At 41.0% G+C, this 20,675-nt stretch overlaps 1 protein-coding gene across 2 annotated transcripts in view; it reads left to right on the top strand.

Moving 5' to 3' along the window:
* Positions 1-18,967, top strand: part of pcsk5b (proprotein convertase subtilisin/kexin type 5b) — an 88,441-nt gene extending 69,474 nt beyond the window's left edge. Inside the window, exons 21-37 of one of the 2 annotated variants that reach the window (XM_085425646.1) lie at positions 6,277-6,379; positions 6,655-6,791; positions 8,701-8,910; positions 9,905-9,973; positions 13,020-13,080; positions 13,172-13,317; positions 13,860-14,066; positions 14,432-14,515; positions 14,743-14,929; positions 15,025-15,239; positions 15,564-15,806; positions 15,929-16,162; positions 16,256-16,436; positions 16,544-16,761; positions 17,240-17,340; positions 17,488-17,698; positions 18,454-18,967. In XM_085425646.1, the coding sequence (XP_085281772.1) occupies positions 6,277-6,379; positions 6,655-6,791; positions 8,701-8,910; positions 9,905-9,973; positions 13,020-13,080; positions 13,172-13,317; positions 13,860-14,066; positions 14,432-14,515; positions 14,743-14,929; positions 15,025-15,239; positions 15,564-15,806; positions 15,929-16,162; positions 16,256-16,436; positions 16,544-16,761; positions 17,240-17,340; positions 17,488-17,698; positions 18,454-18,860 (3,014 nt within the window). In that variant the 3' untranslated portion in view covers positions 18,861-18,967. Of the gene's footprint in view, positions 1-191; positions 2,388-6,276; positions 6,380-6,654; positions 6,792-8,700; positions 8,911-9,904; positions 9,974-13,019; positions 13,081-13,171; positions 13,318-13,859; positions 14,067-14,431; positions 14,516-14,742; positions 14,930-15,024; positions 15,240-15,563; positions 15,807-15,928; positions 16,163-16,255; positions 16,437-16,543; positions 16,762-17,239; positions 17,341-17,487; positions 17,699-18,453 lie in introns of those variants that run through there. The other variant, XM_085425644.1, reaches the window with a different exon arrangement.
* The last annotated feature ends 1,708 nt before the right edge of the window (positions 18,968-20,675 follow it).

Below are 20,675 nucleotides of genomic sequence, written 5' to 3' on the forward strand. Positions count from 1 at the left end.
AACAAACAAACAAAAACCTCTTCCTGTCACCTGAACCCTGTCTCCTGACCAATCACACGGCTCTAAACCATCACAAATGGTTCTGCCCTTGTGTATCTGTGTGTCTGTGTGTGTGTGTGTCTCCTTTCTCCCCTCTCCATCCCCACTACCCACCCACCCCTCTTTATCTCCTCTTCCTGCTCTGTGGAAAGCAAATGAAGAATCTTGGGCGGAAGGCAGCTTCTGCGTGCTCGTTAAAAAGAACAATCTCTGCCAGAGGAAAGTGCTGCAACAACTGTGCTGCAGAACATGCTCACAAAAGGGGTGATGGGACGTAGTTGCTGGGTGTTAAAGGGAGTGCAGGGGGGGGATGCGGGGGGAGGGGGGCACAGGGGGCACCCCACTCCTCTTCAGACCCCCTGCCCACTCATTCACAGTCACATAATTTATAAGAGAATCTGTGCCTCTTTTAAAGGGACTGCATCGGAGGTGCGATGACAGGACTACAACAAACCTACCTTTTTTTCTGTACTGGGACACACACGAGGTCAGGGCGTAATACGACTGGGACTTACTTCAAGAACAAATGAGCAAATGAAAACATAAGCGAAAACAAACAAAAGAATAAGTGTCGGTATTTTGTGACCAAAGCATTGATGCCAAAATAATTGAACCTCCTTTTTTTTTTTCCCTTCCTTCTTTTTTTTGTTTTTTTGTTGCCAGTATAGGAATTATAGCTAAAATGCAGGAGCCGCTCAGCCTGTGTCAAATACGTCTGTGTGCATTTGTATTCTGGCTCCTCTTCCTCCTCTCTTTCCAGTGTTAATGATAAACAGATGGAAAGCGAACATACAGTAGGAAAAGCCGTGGTTTTATGCCTGTAAATATACGTCAAAGAGGGGGGACGACAAAAAGAAAAAAGTAAAAACCAAGCTCACGCAGTAATGTGAAAATAATGTGTGTCTGGGCTGACTTTGGCTGTGCGAGAAGACAAATTTACACACATTTTAATATACACACACACACGGCACACAAATGCGTCCATACCCCCTCACACACACACACACACACACACACACACACACACACACACACACACACACACACTCACACACTATGCAGACACTTAATCTGTGCACCACTTGAATTCACTGTATACAAGGCGGATGCATGTCGCTGACCAGAATCACCCCATTTCATTTACTTAAAACGTAAAGTTACCCTTTGAAGAGCGTGTGCGTTTGTCTTTACTGGGTCTCGGAGAATGCCATTAATTCTTGATGTAAGCCCAGACAGCATTGATCCATCAAGAGGTACTACAGGACGAGTCAATAGTCATTCCTTCCAGAGCTTCTGCAGTGAGGTATAGTAATTTTGTGGTACTAGGGATGTACCGATGCAAATTTTTCACACAAAATGATGATTATAGATACTAAACTTTTTTGTTTCCCCCCCAAACCGAGTATCGATTCCATCCGTCTCTGTGATCAAACGATTTAAGCCTCCTCCGTCATTTTTGTTGTCACTGGATTAAAGTAATTGAAGTTTATTCATTAAAGGGAACTGAAATTCTACTACATGTTGGTTATATTTTCCACACAAACAAAAGGGTATGTGTATCGGTGCATCCCCTACATGTTACTGTTATCAAATAACATAGAGTTTTAGAAGTCCAAACTTTTCGTCATCCCATTATTATGGCAAAGCATATCAAGCTGAAATACTGCTCTAAACTCTGACCATGGTGGGGTCAGCGATTGAAGCAGAAAAATGCTGTTATCACGTTTCATCGGCAGGTAAAGGTCTGCGACAGCTGAGCGAAACGGCGGGGTGCTGGGATGGTTTTACTCTGAAAATTCATGTTCAAAGTCTTTCTCATTTTATTTATTGGCAGCAGAACTTTTGGCCAGTTAATCCAAGGGGGAAAAAGCCTAAAACAAACATAATGCAATCAAATTATTATTATTACTTTCTTTTTAGACAGAATCCATTGTGTTAGAAATTCAAATCGCATCGTGTGTGCGACAAGGCCATCATACGTCAGGTGCCCGGTTTCTCCTCCTGTCTCTGAACTTTACCTGATCGAACTCAAAGGGTTGTCCTGGAGGTGCTGGCTTCTATTAAAGAACAGCGAAACAATAAAAAAATAAAGTAAAAAATATTAAAAAAAATGTTTAAGATTGTTATTTTGTGTGGGTTATCGCACCCGCAGCTTGAGCATTTACAGTATTAGATGAATTGTTGTACCGTTATCTGGTTATGGTTCTTGATGATTTGTAATAAAGATTGATGAATCCCCTGTTTTGTTTAACAAAAACTTAATCTTGGTCATTGTTTAAGATGACACGTGTGTGCGTGTTCGTGTGCGCGTGTGCGTGTGGTAGAAGACGCACGCACATACCCACCCCTCATATAAAAGCTGTTTTTATTGTGTACCTGTGACATATCTGTGACAATGCATTATTAATGTTACTCAAAGTCCTAGTTTTGAAAATCTTTTTTTTTTTCTTTTTTTTACTTAAGTGTTCTTATTAAAATGTTTAATCTGTTCATGTTTTTTTCCCTTTGAGTTCCATTAATTATTTTGAGGGTGTATTAATCAGTATTATTTCATTCATTAGCATTTTTGTTTGCTCACTTTCCAAGTCATTAAGTTTCCCTGTTTTCACTCTATTGAGTTATGTTTTACAAATTCATGAAAGGCAAAAACATCATTGAAATTCAGATCCTTGAATTCGTTTTTCGGCACTCAATCGCATTGATTAAGTGAAAGTTGCACATGCCCCAGGCGCAGCTCTTAAAGGGAGATATGTGTGCTCAATTACAATTAGGTGGAAGCTGAAACTGGTCAACAGTGTATGTTTTTGGGTGCAAGGTTTATTTAACATCTTTGGATTTAACTTTTACATGTATTAGATTACATTTATGAATATAGAATGTTTGTCACAAAGCCGCAAATAATAGCAAAAATATAACGCTGTATGGGACGATGCAGATATGTGATGGTTTGGATTGATACCTCACAGTAAGAGGGTCTGGGGTTTGAATCCACTGGCCGGCTGGATCCTGCAGACGTGTGGGGTTTCTGCATTAGCACGTTAGTTGAGTCTAAATCTAGGAGTACGAATGAATACATGTCTGTCTCTGTGTTAAACCTGTCCAAGGTTTACAACAAAGATAGTCTCCAAGTGGATAAGTGGTGAAGAAAAAAAGTAGTAGTTTGGATACATGAATAAATGACATTTGTGGGCTTGTGATGACCAAAGCAGCTTCTAGTAATCGTCACTCAGAGAATGAAGAAATTTACAAACCTTATTTAGCATCGTTCTTACATCGAACAGTTTGAGGAGATTTAGAGACTTTAAATGAAACTTAATCACAAAGTAGTAAATGAGTGCCGTTTAGATGTATCTGCATCTACAAAACTGGAGACCTCAACACATTCTGGGGAGATATGTAGTACTACAATAATATTTTCAGGTTAAATGTCCCATTAAATACTAATCACTGTTTAATATCAGCCTTTCAGGAAACATTTCAGTGCCAGGATGCAGTCTTCTCACACTTGTGTGGCTGTTGTATATTCATTATCAAAATTAGGGTTATTTTTAGTTGCACCCCACTGCAACTAGATTTGCTGTGCATAAAATATTTTTTTTTAACAGGGGTCTGACTGATAGGACAGTTCGGGAAACTCTTTAGTTTCCAGCAATCAAACATTTTTTTCGTAATAGTAAAGAAGAGCGTCAGCATCCTATATAAACTAGCACATAGGCATGATGCAGGACTGTTTGGCCTGCTCGTGATGGTAAATAAAATATAATCACATTGAGAAAAAGCAGTGATAGGTCTTGTTTATGCAAATGAATAAGAATTTATTTTAAAAAAATACTGTGAAAATGAAATGATGGTATAAAGGTATATCTGCATAAATGCTAAAAGGGGTCTTTTTAGCCTGTTAGTAGGTGGGTGCTAAGCAACATGATAACTTCATAGTAGCTGATATAGACAAGAGTCTTCAGGAGTCTGAGATATACCCTCAAATTATGTCTTACGTTATTATTTTATTATGTTATTGTTTTTCTTTTTCCTCTGGTTTTTGTGAGTTCAGCATCCCAAAAACGCCACTTGGGGTATGAAACCCTAAGAAGGGTCCCTTGTGGTGATAAATACACAATGTTAAATAACCACTGTGGCTAATAAACACCTAATGTATTCAATAACCACTTGGGTGGATTGAAAAGAATAAATATATCTTGAAACCTTCTTAGAGTGAGTGGGCGCAGGGACCAGCAGGTGAAAGAGGGGAAAGGAATCGGGATTCATGATCAGGTGTGTTAGACGTCAGTGTGACACCTGCCAACAGAGCGCCCGCTCTCTGTCTCTCTTTACAAAGTAGAGTGTCACTGTCCTCACAAGGTCAGCCGAGTCCAGAACAGAGGAAAAGTTTTACTCCCCTGAGTGACAGGCTCCCTTTCTTCTCCGCTCCATTTTTCTCCTGTCTGGCAGTGGGAGTCCAAAGTTTGCTTTTGCTGAGTGGAGTTGTGCAGCTTTCTGTCCCTTGAGAACTTGGCTCTGTTTGTTTGTGAGTGAGGGGGAGACAAACATAAAGACAGGGAGACAATTTGTGTGTGTGAGTAAGAGTGACGGCGTGTATTCGGGGGCTGCTTGAATCGTTTCAGCAGAGCTCTACTGAATGGGAAGCCACCGCCTGTTGTGTTTGTACACAAAGAGGCTCTTTTGTTTTGAAAGGAACAATTGAGCTTTTCACAGAAAGCCAGAGAGCACAGACAAACCCCACCGATGCCTTGAAGGCTGCTCGCACACAAACACACAGCATCCATCTTTACGCCTGAACCAGTGTCTGTCACCTTTGTGTAATACAAAAGTAGAAGAGGAGACAATATTGTTTTCAAGGTTGATTTTATTTTTGTAAAGTTTTGTTCTCCTCTTAATCTTGGGCACAAACGCTTACAAACATTTCATCTGTGAGCAAAGTTTAGGTCTTCATTCCTGAGAAAGAAAAGCACCACTTATTAATTTTACATTTACAATAAGAACTACCTGGAGTGGGATCCAGTGACTCAACGATTGCTTTGCCAGGTGTTGAGGTTTCTGGCGCCTGAAGCTGAATTTCCAGTCAGTAATCTGTTTTGTAAGAAAAACTTTCCGGCCTTCAAGAACCTACGCACATTTTCAACACGTTCATCAGTGGAAGATGTGGTTAATGGGCTGCGGGAAGGATGTTTCCTTATGATATAGCAGATGCCTCTGTCGCATTTCCACTCTAATAAGCAAGCTCACTTCTATGGCAAGAGGTTGTAAATATTGTCGTTACCTGGCTACAGATGCTGGTGATTAGAGATGATGTCTTCCTTTAAGACTTTGTATATTATCTTGGCTCTTCCTGTTCATGGCGTGAAAAGTCGTTGTTTCCCCTCAGAGACGACTTTAATTAGATAAACGCTACACTGGGTACGACTGCTGACTTAAACTGTGATTCTTTTGGATAATGAACAAACCCAAATGTGAGCGAGGAAACGTGCAAAGTCAACACACAAAGTGGGGAACTCGTGCAGAAACGCTGTGCAGCGAACTAGAAGTGCTTAAAATTTGTAGTCACGACTGAAATGGAAGCTGAGTGGCATTTATATTGCTCTTTCTCTACTCATCCTGAGCACACACGAGGCTTTACAATACAATCCACATTCAGGCAGCGCCTTATTCAACGCACTGAAGCGCTCACATCCACACGACAGCCAATTTACAATCGCGAATGAACCTAACATGCAAGTCTTTGGACTGTGGAAAGAAACTGGAGCGCCCAGAGAAAACCCACGCGTGTACTGGGAGATCACGCAAGCTCCACACAGAAAGGCCTCAGGGAGGTTCAAACCAAGAGTCTTTATGAGGTGAAAGTGCTAACTACTGCACCACTGTTGTCCTTTCCCATAAGACAACAGCTTCTCTTTAAATAGATGAGAAATGACCAGATCATTTCACCTTAGTTTTTTTTTTTTTTTTAGCAAAAAAAGATGTGTGAAATATATTTGCAAGATAAAGAAAAGCAGATATACAGCTGTTTCTGTGCAGGAGAAGTCAGAGAAAAATTTAATGAAATGAAAACAAAAGCAATTGGCTGTTAATTTGGTGCAACTAGGATACATCAAAGCATCAAATCAAATCGCTCAAGTGATACGACAAGTAAGCACGGTAAGTATGAAGTGAGTCAAATAGAGGCAGATAAGTGAGGCCGAACGTGCGGTGATGCTGTTTTCTGTGGCTCTCTATCGGCAGGAGAGTACTTGAGTAAACACAACAAGTGCCACCCGTGTGATCCTTCCTGTCTGCGGTGCAAAGGTCCAGAGAGAGATGACTGCACCAGCTGCCCTGCAACACGGTGACAGCCACTGACACACAAACATCTGTAGTGTATACTGAAAAGATTGACAATTGACTAAAAAGAAGACAATTGAGCCAACCCACCAAAGGAAGGAGCTAAAATAATTACACGAACCTAAAAAAAAAAGTTGCAGTTGGTTTGGATTAACCTGTTTTAATTTGTGAAATCTTCATCTTAAACTTGTCAACTTGTCATGCAAGTGCAGCAACTTGTTACACTATAAATATGGATATTATATACAGTAGCTGGGCCTAATTTTGTTCCACCTGCAGGTTCTTTGATGAAGGACGCTGTGACACCCGCTGTCAGAAGGGCCGTTATGCCGCGGGAAGACAATGCCGCCTTTGTCACCACACCTGTCAGGAGTGTACTGATGAGGGAGCTCATAGCTGCACCACCTGTGACACAGGTATATTTAAAATATACATCAATGCCCCTAGAAATTATAAACATCAATCACAAGTGCATTGAGTTAGCTTTCAGGGAAATGCAGCACCAGTTAGTGCAGATAAAAACGTCCTTTATTTCTTCGCTGCCACATAAAAGCTGCACTCTTTGAACTGATGCAGGTTTTTGCAAAGGTTTAGCTGCAAATCTATCCATCAGGCCCATCCATCCATCCAAGCGGGCTTCTTCATAGTATTCTTTGGTTCACACAAAGACTCATTTGTGCCAGATTCCATCAATAAATCCTCCAAAAGTGAACCTAATTAATGCAGCAGGTCACTCAAGGTCTGCTGATAGATGTGGATAAAACATATATTAGTCATTTGCATACTTTAGAGGTCACTGCACTTTGGTCAGCTTTTCAGATCAGTCAAAAAAAAAGAAAGGTCTGTATTTAATGACTACTTTTACTTCCTCTAAAACTGCATGTTTTCTGATCTTGTGCAGCCAATCAGTCTATCAAAAAGCCTTTTTCCTCCCCTCATAACAGCAGTTATAAAATCCGGACGTCATTAGGCAACCACAGCTGAAGAAATATCAACCGGAGGATGGTAGTAATAACTGTGTTTATCACACTATTTCAGGAGGTATTATGGCTGTTTGAATGAATGTATTTACACTGGGGAGATTGTGTTACTCACACACCTAGCCCCCAATCACACACTCACTTTGAGATACCAGACAGCCAAAAGAAGATTAACACCAGATTTTTCTTTCTCTCTTTCTCACACACACACACACACACACACACACACACACACACACACACACACACACACACACACACACACACACACACACTCACTCACTCACTCACTCACTCACTCACTCACTCACTCACTCACTCACTCACTCACTCACTCTCTGTCACCTTCACATGTGCATACACTCTCAATTAGCCGGCAAGCTTGTCAGACTGTTTGCAAATGTGGTTCCATTTAATTGCCGGTCTGTCTGAGGCTCAGTGAGACATAACAATAATAGTTTGAACAGACCCTCTATCTGCCTCTGCCCTTGTCATTCCTCTCTCAAAACAACCTCTGTTATCTTGGCCAGTCACACTCACATGCGTACAGCTCCGTACTGAGAGGACAGGTCTTTGAAAGTCATGTTCGACGCCCCCGCTCGTCACTACTACGAGTAGCGAAGATACAGATGGATGAAACAAGCAAAATACTAAAGTGTCAGTTTAAAAATGTTGACACGCACGCGGACAAGCCCGGACATGTATGAAATTACGGCCAGACACAGATTTTTAAAAAAAAAAATGTAATTACAGTGAAAGCAAATACAGACTGGCAGGCTGAGGGTGTTTAGCTGACCAACTGTGAAAAACTGGGTTAATGTTGACATTTAAATATCATTGCATTTACAGTTTCAAAAATATTTGACTTTGAAAAGCACGTGCCCTGATTTAAAGCCACTAAATTGTTTCATTTGAATGTCCAGCAGGTTTAAAACACTTTTTAAGGATCAAACAAAATGTGTTAAATGTTGTAAAAAGCTTATTATTATTGTTTACATAAATATTTATGCCGACAAAAAAAAGTAATTTGCAAAGGGGTTGTTGACTGGTCTCTAAACCTGTGTGAATAAATAATTGGGCTGCCTATGAATTTGGGTTATTTTATCATTTTCCTGGCTTCCATACATTTTACAGGAGAAGCTCCCACGTGTGACTGGCTGTGCCAAATGTCCTTGCGGTATACCAAAACATCCATGTACCCTTCCTTTAAACGCCTGCAGTAAAACTGCTTTGTCCTAACCTGTGTATGACTCTGTGTCTGAGTATGTCCTCAAAGCTGTTTTCAGCACTCCTTCTTCTTCAGATTTCTTTTCCTAAAACTTTTGCTGTTTTTGCTCTTCCTCAGATATGTTTGGCGTGGCCAGGTACCTCTTTCAGGGTCAGTGCCTGGATGTCTGCCCAGAGGGGTTGTTCCAGTTTGAAGGCTCAGAAGGGAGACGGTGTGACGTGTGTCCGGCATACTGCATCATCTGCACTGAAACAGATCGCTGCCTCCAATGCAGCCCAGGACACAAGCTCAGAAATGGCCACTGCATCCCACTGCATTGCAGCACAGGTGAGATACGCCAGTACAGAATGTGCAGGTAGTAGGTCACCTTCTATAAAGAAAAAGTGCATTAATAATATAATTTGTAATAAAACAATATATACTAGTCTGTGAGAACACGTGTAGCTGTATTTTAAAGAATACATAAAAAGGAAAATGGTCTCCAAAAGACAACTTCAACAAGCTACAACTCAGCTGAGCAGGTTTTTAAAGCGAGGATTTTACATTTGCAAGCAGCTTTGCAACCCCCCTCCTCCTTTTCATGCTGTGTTTGACTGAATCTGTCTCATATCTGTTGTAATTGAAGCCTTCTCTGTTCATAAATGAGCCTTAGTCTCTGGAACAAAGCTGCACTGCCAAATATAAATTAGAACAAATGTTGGTCCCGACTCAAGTATAGTAATGACAGTATAATAGATGGTATTGAAAGTTTATTCAGTGAAGCAGCTATTTTTGGCTCTATAAAAACTGATCCCCTAGTAGAGTAATAAAGTCAGACTTGTCTTAACTTCGTTCATCTGTTGGCCGGCACAGAGCTGATGTGTTCTTACATCTACTTTCTGTTCCCGATCTGTTCAGCCCAATAAACACTTGCCAAATGTTTTCTTAAAGTTGAAAAGATTGAGAAGGACGAACCTGCTGCACTTTATCTCATCGTGGGAGATCAAATGCGGATGCCAGCAAATCGAGTATTGAGCAAGAGCTGAAATTTTTGAGTGAGATGTTATATTTTTTGAGATACTGCGTTTGAGATAAGGAGGAGTGGTGGAGTTAGGTACTTAAAATTTCACAACAGTGAATCTGAGACGGAGGAATGATGGCAGTGTGTAAGTGAGGAGATAAAGTTTATGAATAAGGCGAGATGCTGATCTTATGTGGAAGGCAGACCTGCACAGACAGGATGAGGACCTTGCCGGGTTCGTTAGCTGTGCTGTATGTGACATCTCTGCCTTTTTGTCCTTATATATAATCTTATTCATTTGTGTCCACTTGTGTTCATCAGGTGAGGCCTCGGATGCAGAGGATGAAAAGTGTCTTCTTTGTGATGACGGCTGCGCACAGTGTAAACGCAGTAAGCATTTTTTTCTTTCCATCGTCTGGCTGATCCAACCTTCTCCATCAACCGACCTGCATAAACAAAACCAGGCCCTAGAAAATAAGAGGCAGAGGCAGTCACGGGCGCTGCACAAAATCATGAATTAATAATCATGAGCCACCCTGCTCATCGGTGAGATACATTTGTGAAAGCGCAAACATGACACCTACTAAAGAGGGATGCTCTCTAAACGTGTTTGAAAGGATAGTTGTGAGGCATCGCCGCTGCATTTAATGACGTTGCCATTGATTTTAGTTGCACCTCACGCTCTGCTGTAGGCTCTCCATTACTGCAGGTACATCAATTCACTTAGAGGAGCCCCCAACAACTGAGTCAATTTATGAAAAAGTCAGGCGCTCTTAAATCTCTGAGCACTTTCCCTTCACTGGGAAAACCATATAGACTTAGTGTGGATGAGATTTGTGGAGCACTATCGGTACAAGTCACGTTAAGACGAAAGGGCTGAGGGGTAATTATCAACATACCGTGGAAAATTGTTATTGTGGAGCTGAACTAGTCTGAGGTGGAGGCTCACTGTTATTATGTCATTATGCACTCTGGGTGGAATACGTTTCTTCAGTTTCGCTCTTGCCACCCACCCAGTCGTAGCAATCGCAATTCTGCAAGCCAAACAAGTCAGTCAGCACATTAGAGATTTGAGATGATTGGCTGTGTGATGTGATGCCACAGGCCAGAGTAAAGACGAAACCGTGTCGTTTTGTGTCACTGACATCTGACGTGTGTGTGCTCATACTCGTGCCAGAGGTCATCCTCTGTGTGTCAGCGTGGGGAATGCAGCTTAATCTGAATCCTGCTTGTGGAGGACTTTTGGCTGTCAGGTTTGGGTGTATGATATTAAGCCTTAAATCATAATTATGAATAGATATACGAGGGGATTAAATCATGCACTATTGTGTTTTATAAGAAACCAAATTCCTAACCGCTTGGCATTGGATTTTGTTTTCATTTGCCTGAGAGATTAAGAAACTGTAGGCTCGAGGTTTGTAACATCGGATGAGATCAGTCAATGAATTCAAGCCTGACAGTGTGTGATAAGGCGCAGCAGCTGTTTCTCAGTCCTAGCTTCACCATCTTATAAATTCAATGCGTCTTTTTTGACTCGTCATCAGCTTTATGTCCTGTAATCCTCTTAGGTTACTACGATTTGTAATCAGTGGCGAGAGGTTTGAAAATATTTTACAATTGGATTAGTCAAGCTTTTGGTTCTGGGTAATGGCACTGATGCGTGCTTCTTGTGTACCTGGGTGTGATCTGATGAAATCGCCGTATTTTGTCCTTTACCTGGGACTCGAGACCTTCATCTTGCTTATTTTATCACATAGGGCGTGTACTGCAGTATTTTTCCACAATTAAATAAAAAAAGGCCTTTCTGTCTGTCTGGGTCCCATCCTTATTTTCATTCCTCATAACATCTCTACATGGCTGTTCGTGCCACACTCCATTTGATACAAGTGAGGATGGCTTAAATAGTTAATGGATTTCCATTTGTTTACTAATTTTTCAGGAATCGCAGCTACCGTTGACCTCTTCCCGTCCATTACAAAAAGGAGTAATAAAGAGTTAAACCTCTTGCTCAGAGGCTGTTTGCATGCCAAAGCTCGGTTTCACCCCCAGAGTTCAGCCCTTTTAATGCACTGCATCTCATTTCTATGCTTGTCTCTTTGTATCAGGAATATCAAGGAGTTTTTCATAAACACACTTTCTCAGTTTCTCTTGCTGAATTGATGATTTGTGTTTGTTGACGTTAAAATCGAGTTCAGCCATTTCCCCTCCTGAGCATGTATAACTTTGACCTAATCTTTTGCTTTAAAGCGTGATTGTTGCTTGCGTAATATGTGTGAGCGCGTCCACATTCCACAAGTGAATAGTTCAGGATGTGCGTACAGGTTTTAAATTCTGTTGAAATCCCCCCTCCCCTGGCGTGCACAGTTAATATTTATGCGAGCGCTATTCTCTCTCTCTCTCCCTCTCTCACACACAGACACAGCCTGGAGGCATGATTTCCGGCTCCTCGCTCGCTGTCTCCTCTTCTATATACCTCCGTCCCTCCCACCTTTCCTTTCTCTCAGTCTCTCTCTGTATGAGTAATTGCTTTCACAGGTAGTGGCTTGTCGACTGCATTGAAGTGCAAACCAGTGCAGTGCTAAGTTGCGGGTGCTGGAGAGAAGCAGGGAGAGGAAAGGGGGTGTAGAGGGGGTCGGCAGAGGCTTTTTCTGGAGAGGATGAAGGTCCCAAGGGAAAGTCTGCAGATGCAGGGTTTTAAAAGCCCACCCCCATGCTCTCTCTGTCCTTCGAGATGTTTTGACATTGTTGGACTAAGGGATGACAGCGTGACTCTTTCCCACTTACCAGTTGGATGGTTTTGAGTGGCAGCACAAATTAATTAGTTTGCAAGAAAACAAGTTTCTTCCTTTGCTGCGTGTAGAAAAACAGTCACACGCTCACCTGAATTACTTATTAATATCCCCTCCATATGTTTCCTGGTCTAACGAAAACAGGGAAAAAAATTCATAACCCGTCACTCACATTATGCATTTTGTGTGTGTGTGTTTTAAGCAGCAGTACACCTGCAGTGCAAGCTCGACAAACAGAAAATCACACACTTGCAATAATTGGGGATGAGAGAAATGCACTGATCTTAAAGATTGGAACCAAAGTGAGCACGGAGACTCGCTGGCTTTTACATTTGCTTTGTGGATTAGGTCTCTTTCTTACTTTAAAATTGATCACACTCGGCTTATGATCGATCTGAGCATGCCATTCATTTCTGTGCTGAGCTGAACACATTTGATATGTGTTGTCAGAGTGCCTCCTGCTGCTGTCTAAAGAAACTGCATTCGAACAGTTACTACCTGCTTCACTGGTTCCTCACCTCACTTGTTCAAAAATCATCATATTTAAATTTTGATTTAAACAAGAATTTCAGAAATGCATACTAAGGCAGTTTTTTTTTTTTTTACCCTTTTTTCTTGTGTGGTTCAATCTCTGCTTTTCGCCACAGATGATTTGGGAGATCAGGAGCAGGAAACTGTTTGCCTTAAATGTGAAGAAGGTTACTACCAGTAAGTCTCCTCAGTTGAGTAAGTCATTAAGCTCCTCCTCCACGGTCACACAGTGTGTGCTCATCTTATAATGACTCTTTTTGTCTGCCAGATTAGGAGGCGAGTGCCATCGGTCATGTCCTTATCGGACCTACAGTGTGGAAGATGCCATGGCGTGCGCTCCGTGTGAAGATAAGCAATGTGTAATCTGTGACCAGTCCCAGTGCTACTGGTGTGAAGATGGATTTTATGTCTCCGGTAACACTTGAAACATTTCTTATTTGGTGTGTAGCAAAAATATCAGATAATAAACTGCCGATGGAAAAATATGTAACTACATTTGGTAGAGAAAGTGAGGAACTGAAAACCAGAAATGATGCTTTATGTTTGTGTTTTAAGAATATACACTCACTGGCCACCTTATTAGATATAGCATGCTAGTAGTGGTTGGATCCTCCTTTTTCTTTCAGAACTGCCTTAATTCTTAATGGCACAGAGTTATAATTTTTAATTTTTAAGTTCGACTGAGATTTTCATGCACCGGCAATGAAAGCAGGCACTAAACATTTGTCTCCTGACAAGCCAGCATGACAAAGCAGTCAAGATTTACAAGGAAAACTCACACGAATGCACAGGAAAAAATCCAATTCAAATTTTTTTTTTACTTCAGTTTTATTTATGTACCAAATACCAGGCAAAAAACCCCAACAATGAAATACCAAAAGCATCAAAAACTTAGACGGATCTGCACATGTGACATTTTTCATTATATGCATTACACATTTTCTTTGTGTGTTTAGATGGCGAGTGCGTGGATCGTTGTGAAGAAGGTTCCTTTGTGAATGAAAAAAGCCGGCAGTGCGAGCCTTGTCACCGCAGCTGTCGTAGCTGCCGAGGGCCACGGTACAATGACTGTGACTCCTGCGAGGATGGGTTTATGCTGAGGAACGGAGAGTGTTTAGAGAGAAGCCAGCGTGCCTCTTCCCTTGAGAAACACTTCAAAAAAAGTACAGTAAATGATCATTTGACCTCAGTTCTAACTGCCATCAGCACGATCCATCTAGCATCCTGTGGATTGGTGATAGACTCGTATTGTTTTACATGTTCTGTGTAAAATTAGGAGTTTCACAGCACCATATTTGTTTAATTGTACTAAATTCTGAGTTTACTTCTGTAGTGTTCTTATACTAAAACATCAAACTTAAATGAAGCTGGAGAAACTGAAAGTCATGTTTCTATTGTACTCAGTAGCAGAGCCTTCATTTTTTGGGGGCATTTACATATTTAAAAGTCCTTTTATTTTTTTCTGTCACTTGTATGTCATTCCTTTTTTAAAAAAAAAAAACACTTCCCATTTTCTTTTCTTCGACAGCTCAGTACAAACGTGAGGTGTGCCACCCCTCCTGTAAGACTTGCCTTGGTGGAGGGAAGGAGAACTGCACCACCTGCCCCCCAGGTAAGCAGGCTGTATGCTGTGTTAGCCTGCCTGTGAAACTAGAAAATACTTTAGCTTGATTTCTATCAGAACCCATGCTTTACCATCAACAGGTGATAAATCAACCATGATGTTTTTCATATATCCTATGGAACAATATCAAATACAGCAAATGCCGAAAGATGTTAATCACTGACAATATCATTTAAATTTAAATGAGTGATGTGGTTTTTCTTTTTTTCTTTTAGACCGTTTTTTGACTGCTCGACACACTTGCGTGGCTCACTGTCCGTCTGGCATGTTTGCCAACGTGGAGTCTGGCCAGTGTGAGGAGTGCTCACAAGGCTGTGTCATGTGCCAGACTGCCAATTTGTGCCAGCAGTGTCACAGTGGACTTTATATGGAAAACAGGAAGTGTGTGGTGGAGTGTCAGAGGTGCTTCTTCAGTTTCATCTTCTTTCCCTGCTGAACTCACACAAATGTAAAACGTCCGTAACATCTTGTTCTTATCTCTCTGGCTTGCTTCTCAGAGGGATTCCTAAAGATCTCGAATGCCTGCCATGTAGCACAGGGTGTGGATCCTGTGTGGAAAGTATCTTTCACTGTCTGAGCTGTGAGAGGCCGTACTTGCTGCTCAACAACTCCTGCGTGCTCCAGTGTCCTGAGGGTTATTATGCCAATGATACAGAATGCTATCACTGTCCAGCTCACTGCACTGAGTGCAATCAGTATGGCCTGTGCAAGAGTAAGTATGATCGGTGGAACAGTGAAGTGGAGAGGAATGGAAGATGTGGAAAAGAGCTGTTTTGAAAGGCGATACTAGCTGAACAGATAAGGGAGATGAGGAAGGGGTGCAGAAGAGGGATAGACAGGAAATGCAGAGAGCTCTGTCGCTGCTGCCTTGACTGCTAATAATTCAGGCCTGAAACCTAAATTCGATAGCTGCAGAGGGTCAGGAAGTGAGGAAATGAAATAACAACAAAGAGCTGAATCCTTTGCTTTTAATTATAAATACTTAGACTTTGGAAATCACAAAAAAATGATTTTGCCATCTCCTTCTTCTTCCCAGACTGTGCACCTTACTACTTTCTCCATGATGATCAGTGTGTGGGTGATTGTCCTGATGGCTACTTTGAAAGTATGAGCCAGCAGGAGTGTGTGCGTTGTCATGATGACTGTGCTTTGTGTGATGGACCCGACATAGATGACTGCACTCTATGTCAAAGTGACAAAAATGTACGTTACAGTGGAGAATGTCTTTCTGAGTGTCCCAGCCAAACGTATTATGATGAGACCAGCAAAGAATGCAAAGGTAGGAAGGTGGAAACTTAACATGACCACACAATGAGAATGAAAATGAATCAGTGGAGTTGTTACAGGACATTTATACTCAGATTCTAGTTGGCTCTGTCTAATGGCTTCATATTTTCCCAGATTGTCCCAGTTCATGTCTGACCTGCTCAGGCTCTGAGCCTACATCCTGTCTCACCTGTGCTGAAGGCAGGCAAAAGGATGCCACTGGACATTGTGTGTGGTACAGTGAATGCTCCCCGAGCTCATACAAGGACCAGAATGGGAAGTGTCAACAGTGCCATAAACACTGCCATGGTTGTAATGGGCCAGGCAAAGACCACTGCTTAAGCTGTAACAGCCCACACTTCTTACTACGTAAGAAAAAAAAGATGTACTGTAGCTCATATTATTTAATGTATGCTTGTCCTTTTCCTTTTGAAATGCTGACTCTGTGCCTGTGTCAATCAGACAACACATGCGTGCCGCAGTGTCCTGAGGGTTACTACGTTAAGGACCAGGATGAGCGCTTGTGTGGGCGCTGCCACTTCAGCTGTAAGACGTGTACTGGCCACCACAGTGTGGAGTGTGTCACCTGTAAACCTGGATTCTTCAAGCAGGGAGAGACCTGCGTCGAAACCTGCTCAGAGGGGTCAGGCAAAAAAACAAAGCCGTGCTCGCAAATCTCAGGAGTAGTCTCACATCCTTTAATAAAAAAAATACCATGAAGTAAGCAGATATCCTCTTTCTCTTTCTCAGTCACTTTGGCAACACAGCCACCATGGTGTGTGAGCGCTGTGACCCGTCCTGTAGCCAGTGTCAGGGTGGTGGTAGCGGAAACTGTCTGAGCTGCAGAAAGGGCTATGTCTACATGAAGCAGTGGGGCCAGTGCCTGCAGAGCTGCCCTCCAGGATACTACCAAGTCAGTCATTCCATGAGCTGTCACAAGTGTCACCCTACCTGCAAGACCTGCAACGGTAAGGGAAGCCTGTCATGTCTATTTATTTATTCTTATCTGCATTGTAGCTTATTTTTACCCCTCAAGGCTGATGGGAAATTGAGCCCCATTGAGCCGTGTAGACACCGAACTTTGTGAACTCGATAAGTCGAGAACTACACGTAAGATTTTCAAATTGGTGAAAATTCTACATCTGCTAAAAATCTTAAGTTAGAATCTTGATGAGCTTGATGACATCAAAGGTCAAGTTTTCTGAAACTCTTATGAAAAGAAGAACTTGAAAAAGATGTGACCTATGATTTTAAAATTTAAACCATATGTGCCTCTATTAGGAGGCTGAGGGGTAGCTGAGATAAAAAAAATTATACTAAATTAAATGGAGAACAATTTTTCTGGAACATGGAATAAATGGATTTTCTCATTGAATCTAATCTTAAACTGTAGCAAAGATGAAGGCCTATTGTAACTGCTCTTATCTGTCGCCTCTCTCCTCTCAGACAACAGCGCTTTAGCCTGTAAGTCCTGTTATTTTGGCTACACGTTGATGGCTACCATGTGTACCGCCAAGTGTTCAATAGGCTACTACGATGCATCAGAGGTGACAGATCTCTTGTTTTTTTTATTTAGCAAGTGTTTTTGTTTATGTTCAAATCACTCATTAATCTTACACCTATCATACGCAGCAAATTGCCAGAGCTGACCAAATGTGTGAACCCGCGGATTCAGTCTATGTTTTCTTCTTCAGGACTCAAAGTCAGAGAGCGAGAAACTCAAGTGCAGAGCGTGCCACCCGTCTTGTTTGGGCTGCCGAGGTCCCGGCATATGGAAATGCACCATGTGCCACGCGGGCCAACTCCTCTCTGATGATGGCCGCTGCTTGACCTGTTGTGGAAATGAGATACGCCACAAAGAACAACAAATCCCCAGGGAGTGCTGCAACTGCAAGTCATCACAATGTAAATGAGGAGTCACACTGAGACACTGACTTCCAGCAAACACACCTCTATGACCAGCATGTGTGATCTTTTCAGTGAAAATCCCTCCCTTAGCTTTTTGAACACATACTCTCGCCATACTTGTTCATGGAAAATTGTGTTTAAGTGCGTGTGAATCCTGCAATACATCTGGCCCTATTTAAATAATTTAATTCTCATACAGCCCATGGATGAGTGAACTCCGCTCCCTGTCAATGTAAAGGCATTTAAGTGCACATTTAATCCCTGAGATATCTTAGCCTTCTAGGACCTGGCGTCCACATATGTGGACATCACATTTTGGGTTGTCTAGACCACAGTACTAACTTTTGCTCTACAAGGGCCTGATATCCACTTACGAGGACATTATACTGCCACTGTTCTATCAAAATTATAAACAAATATCCTCATATGTGCATCTCATTTTTGTCAGAAACAAAAATCAGGTAAAAAAAAAAAATAAAAAATCTGCCAATTCTTTGTTTTTACATTCATCAGGTCCCAATCAACCCAAATATCAAAGAGAAATTAAAAATGCATGCCATGGAAGCATTCGGGTCTTAGGAGGTTAATATAAGATAAAGAAGTGCAGTTTCAACTGCACATCTCAGTTTTCTACATGATTAATGTGTAAAATTACTGATGAAAATCTTCTTGTTTTGCTGGAAATTTCTGCAGTGGATGGTAAATAGATTTGTGCACTTTAACCTCATGGTCTGCTCTCTCCTTTTTCTTAGTCGAGTGCATCTTGGATGTCAACTTTGTGGTGCTGCAGGGGGAAGCTCAGAGCAGTGGAGCTAAAGTCTTTGCCTTCGTTTGTGTTCTCATCATCCTCTCTGTGGGCGGAGTGCTCTTTCTCATCTTCAATGCTCGGTCTAAATCCCGTGCCGCGACACCCAAAACCAGAGCTGGAGGGTACCAGAAACTGAGCACCAAGGAAAACACTGCACCACAACCTGCCAGCTCTTCATTTGGGGAGTACAACGACAGAATTATTGACGGTGACGATGACGAAGAAGAGGAAGATGATGATATTGTGTACATGACACAAGATGGAACGGTGTATAAGAAGTTCAAGTATGGGCTCTTGGATCAAGATGACATTGAACTAGAGTATGATGATGAGAGCTACTCATATAGATGAAGAGAGCGGACAGGGATGGTTCTCCGTTTGATGTTTATTTTGCAACTTTGTTGTGCAATGCCTTTTTTTGTAAAAGTAGAAACCGATCAGTCATGTTAATTTAATCCTTTTTAAAAAAACCCAATTTGTATTCCTTTAGAAAATATTTAATTTCTAACAGTTAATTAGCTGGTGGGGCAAAGCTATGTGTAATTATAATAAAAGACAAGCCTGGGAAAGGAATTATGGGTATAATCAACATTTTTTTGCTACATATTGAAAATTTGAACCATCATTGTTTCCTGTTTTCATATCTACACAGAGTCGTTTAATATTTTGGTGAAAATTATTTGGTTCTTTCAAGTTTGATAAACAGTGGGAAATAATGTTGTGGTGAAACAAAATGTTATTTATCTTTTTATGCTGAGAAGTGGCCTGTTGCATACATGTAAAAATATAATAAACATTTAGAAACCGATCAGTATAGGATTTTTAAGACAGACACCTTTATTTGGTGATTTAAAAATCAGATGTCAGCCAATATTTTTTTTCCTTTCAGATACATGAAACAAAAACAGACTTCCCTATCTAAGATAACATGCGCAGTTTAAAAATAATCTACTTTGCCCTCTACCCGACTCTGCTCGGATCAGCTTGTTGTTGAATTTAAAATGCCTTTTGCCAGCAGGGGAGTTGCAGCGTGCCCTGTACAAACCATGCATTGAACTACTAACACTGGTGTTTCTCCCATCTCTTCTTCATTTTTTAAATTTTAATTTATCAACCATTATAAATGCCGACACTGAGCTATCGGCAAATGGCTAATAATAGCTGATAAATTGGCTCTGCTATAATAAAGATACTCTGCAAACCTGCATGGGTCATCTAAATTAGGCTTGCTTCTTAAGTCACTATAAATGTGATTCAAGACAAATTTAGCTGGATTTCTTTAGGGGAGGTTAGTGTTGTCTCGTCAGTACTATTTAATACAAGTCACCTATATTAAATTTCAAGTGTTAATTTAGTTGGAAAATAGAAATAGAACAATAATTAAATTATGTTAATGTTTGCAGGATTCAGCTTTGTCAGCAAAAGCTAAAACTAAACATCTTTGCATTTCACACACAATACTATATTTAATAGCACATACATGTAATATGCTTCTCTGCTTTGGCAACATGGGATTTTAAGCAGTCTTTAATTAGTGCTGAAATATCACCATTTTACTGTGTGAATCAGGTTAGAGGAATTCTTAGACTAGTGTGATTTGTGACCCTGTGAGGGTCACTTTGGATCTTTTCAGAACGATTTACAGTTGTTGTTTCCTTGTTTAGGCTACATTAAAATCTACCATGTCTGTGCAGGTGTTCAGACCTCCACACAACAGAGCAGAAAGATTCACAAGTGATCTTCCCACACTTTTTCTTAAAATATTTTTCTTACAGTTTGACTTTATTGTGACTTTAACGTAGCAGCTTGTTTGGTCTCGCTGAGATAACAAATCTTGTTCAGTCACTGAATGTGAAGTGAAAAGAGTTGGGATTTTTTTTTTTTTTGTTCTTTATGTTAAATGTGCTGTGAATGGTTGTTTCATAATAAAGCTGGATTAAAATAAAATTCAGTTCAGGGTTCATGTGGTTAAAGAATGGCGACAATGGAGGATGTCAAGATTGCACACACTCACCAGCCACTTTATTAAGCCTTTTAATCTTGAAAATATGTTTCAGAACCGATTTAATCTGAATTAACATGTATATCTGTGCATATTTGTAAAAGCTAATACGAGTTCAGTAACAAAATTCAGGTTGTATCAGCCAAAGATGTAATGTGGCAAAA

The sequence above is a fragment of the Rhamphochromis longiceps genome, linkage group LG12, assembly GCF_057381845.1.
Source record: "Rhamphochromis longiceps isolate RC_006_pf linkage group LG12, R_longiceps_female_GT1.1, whole genome shotgun sequence".
NCBI classification, from domain to species: Eukaryota; Metazoa; Chordata; class Actinopteri; order Cichliformes; family Cichlidae; genus Rhamphochromis; species Rhamphochromis longiceps.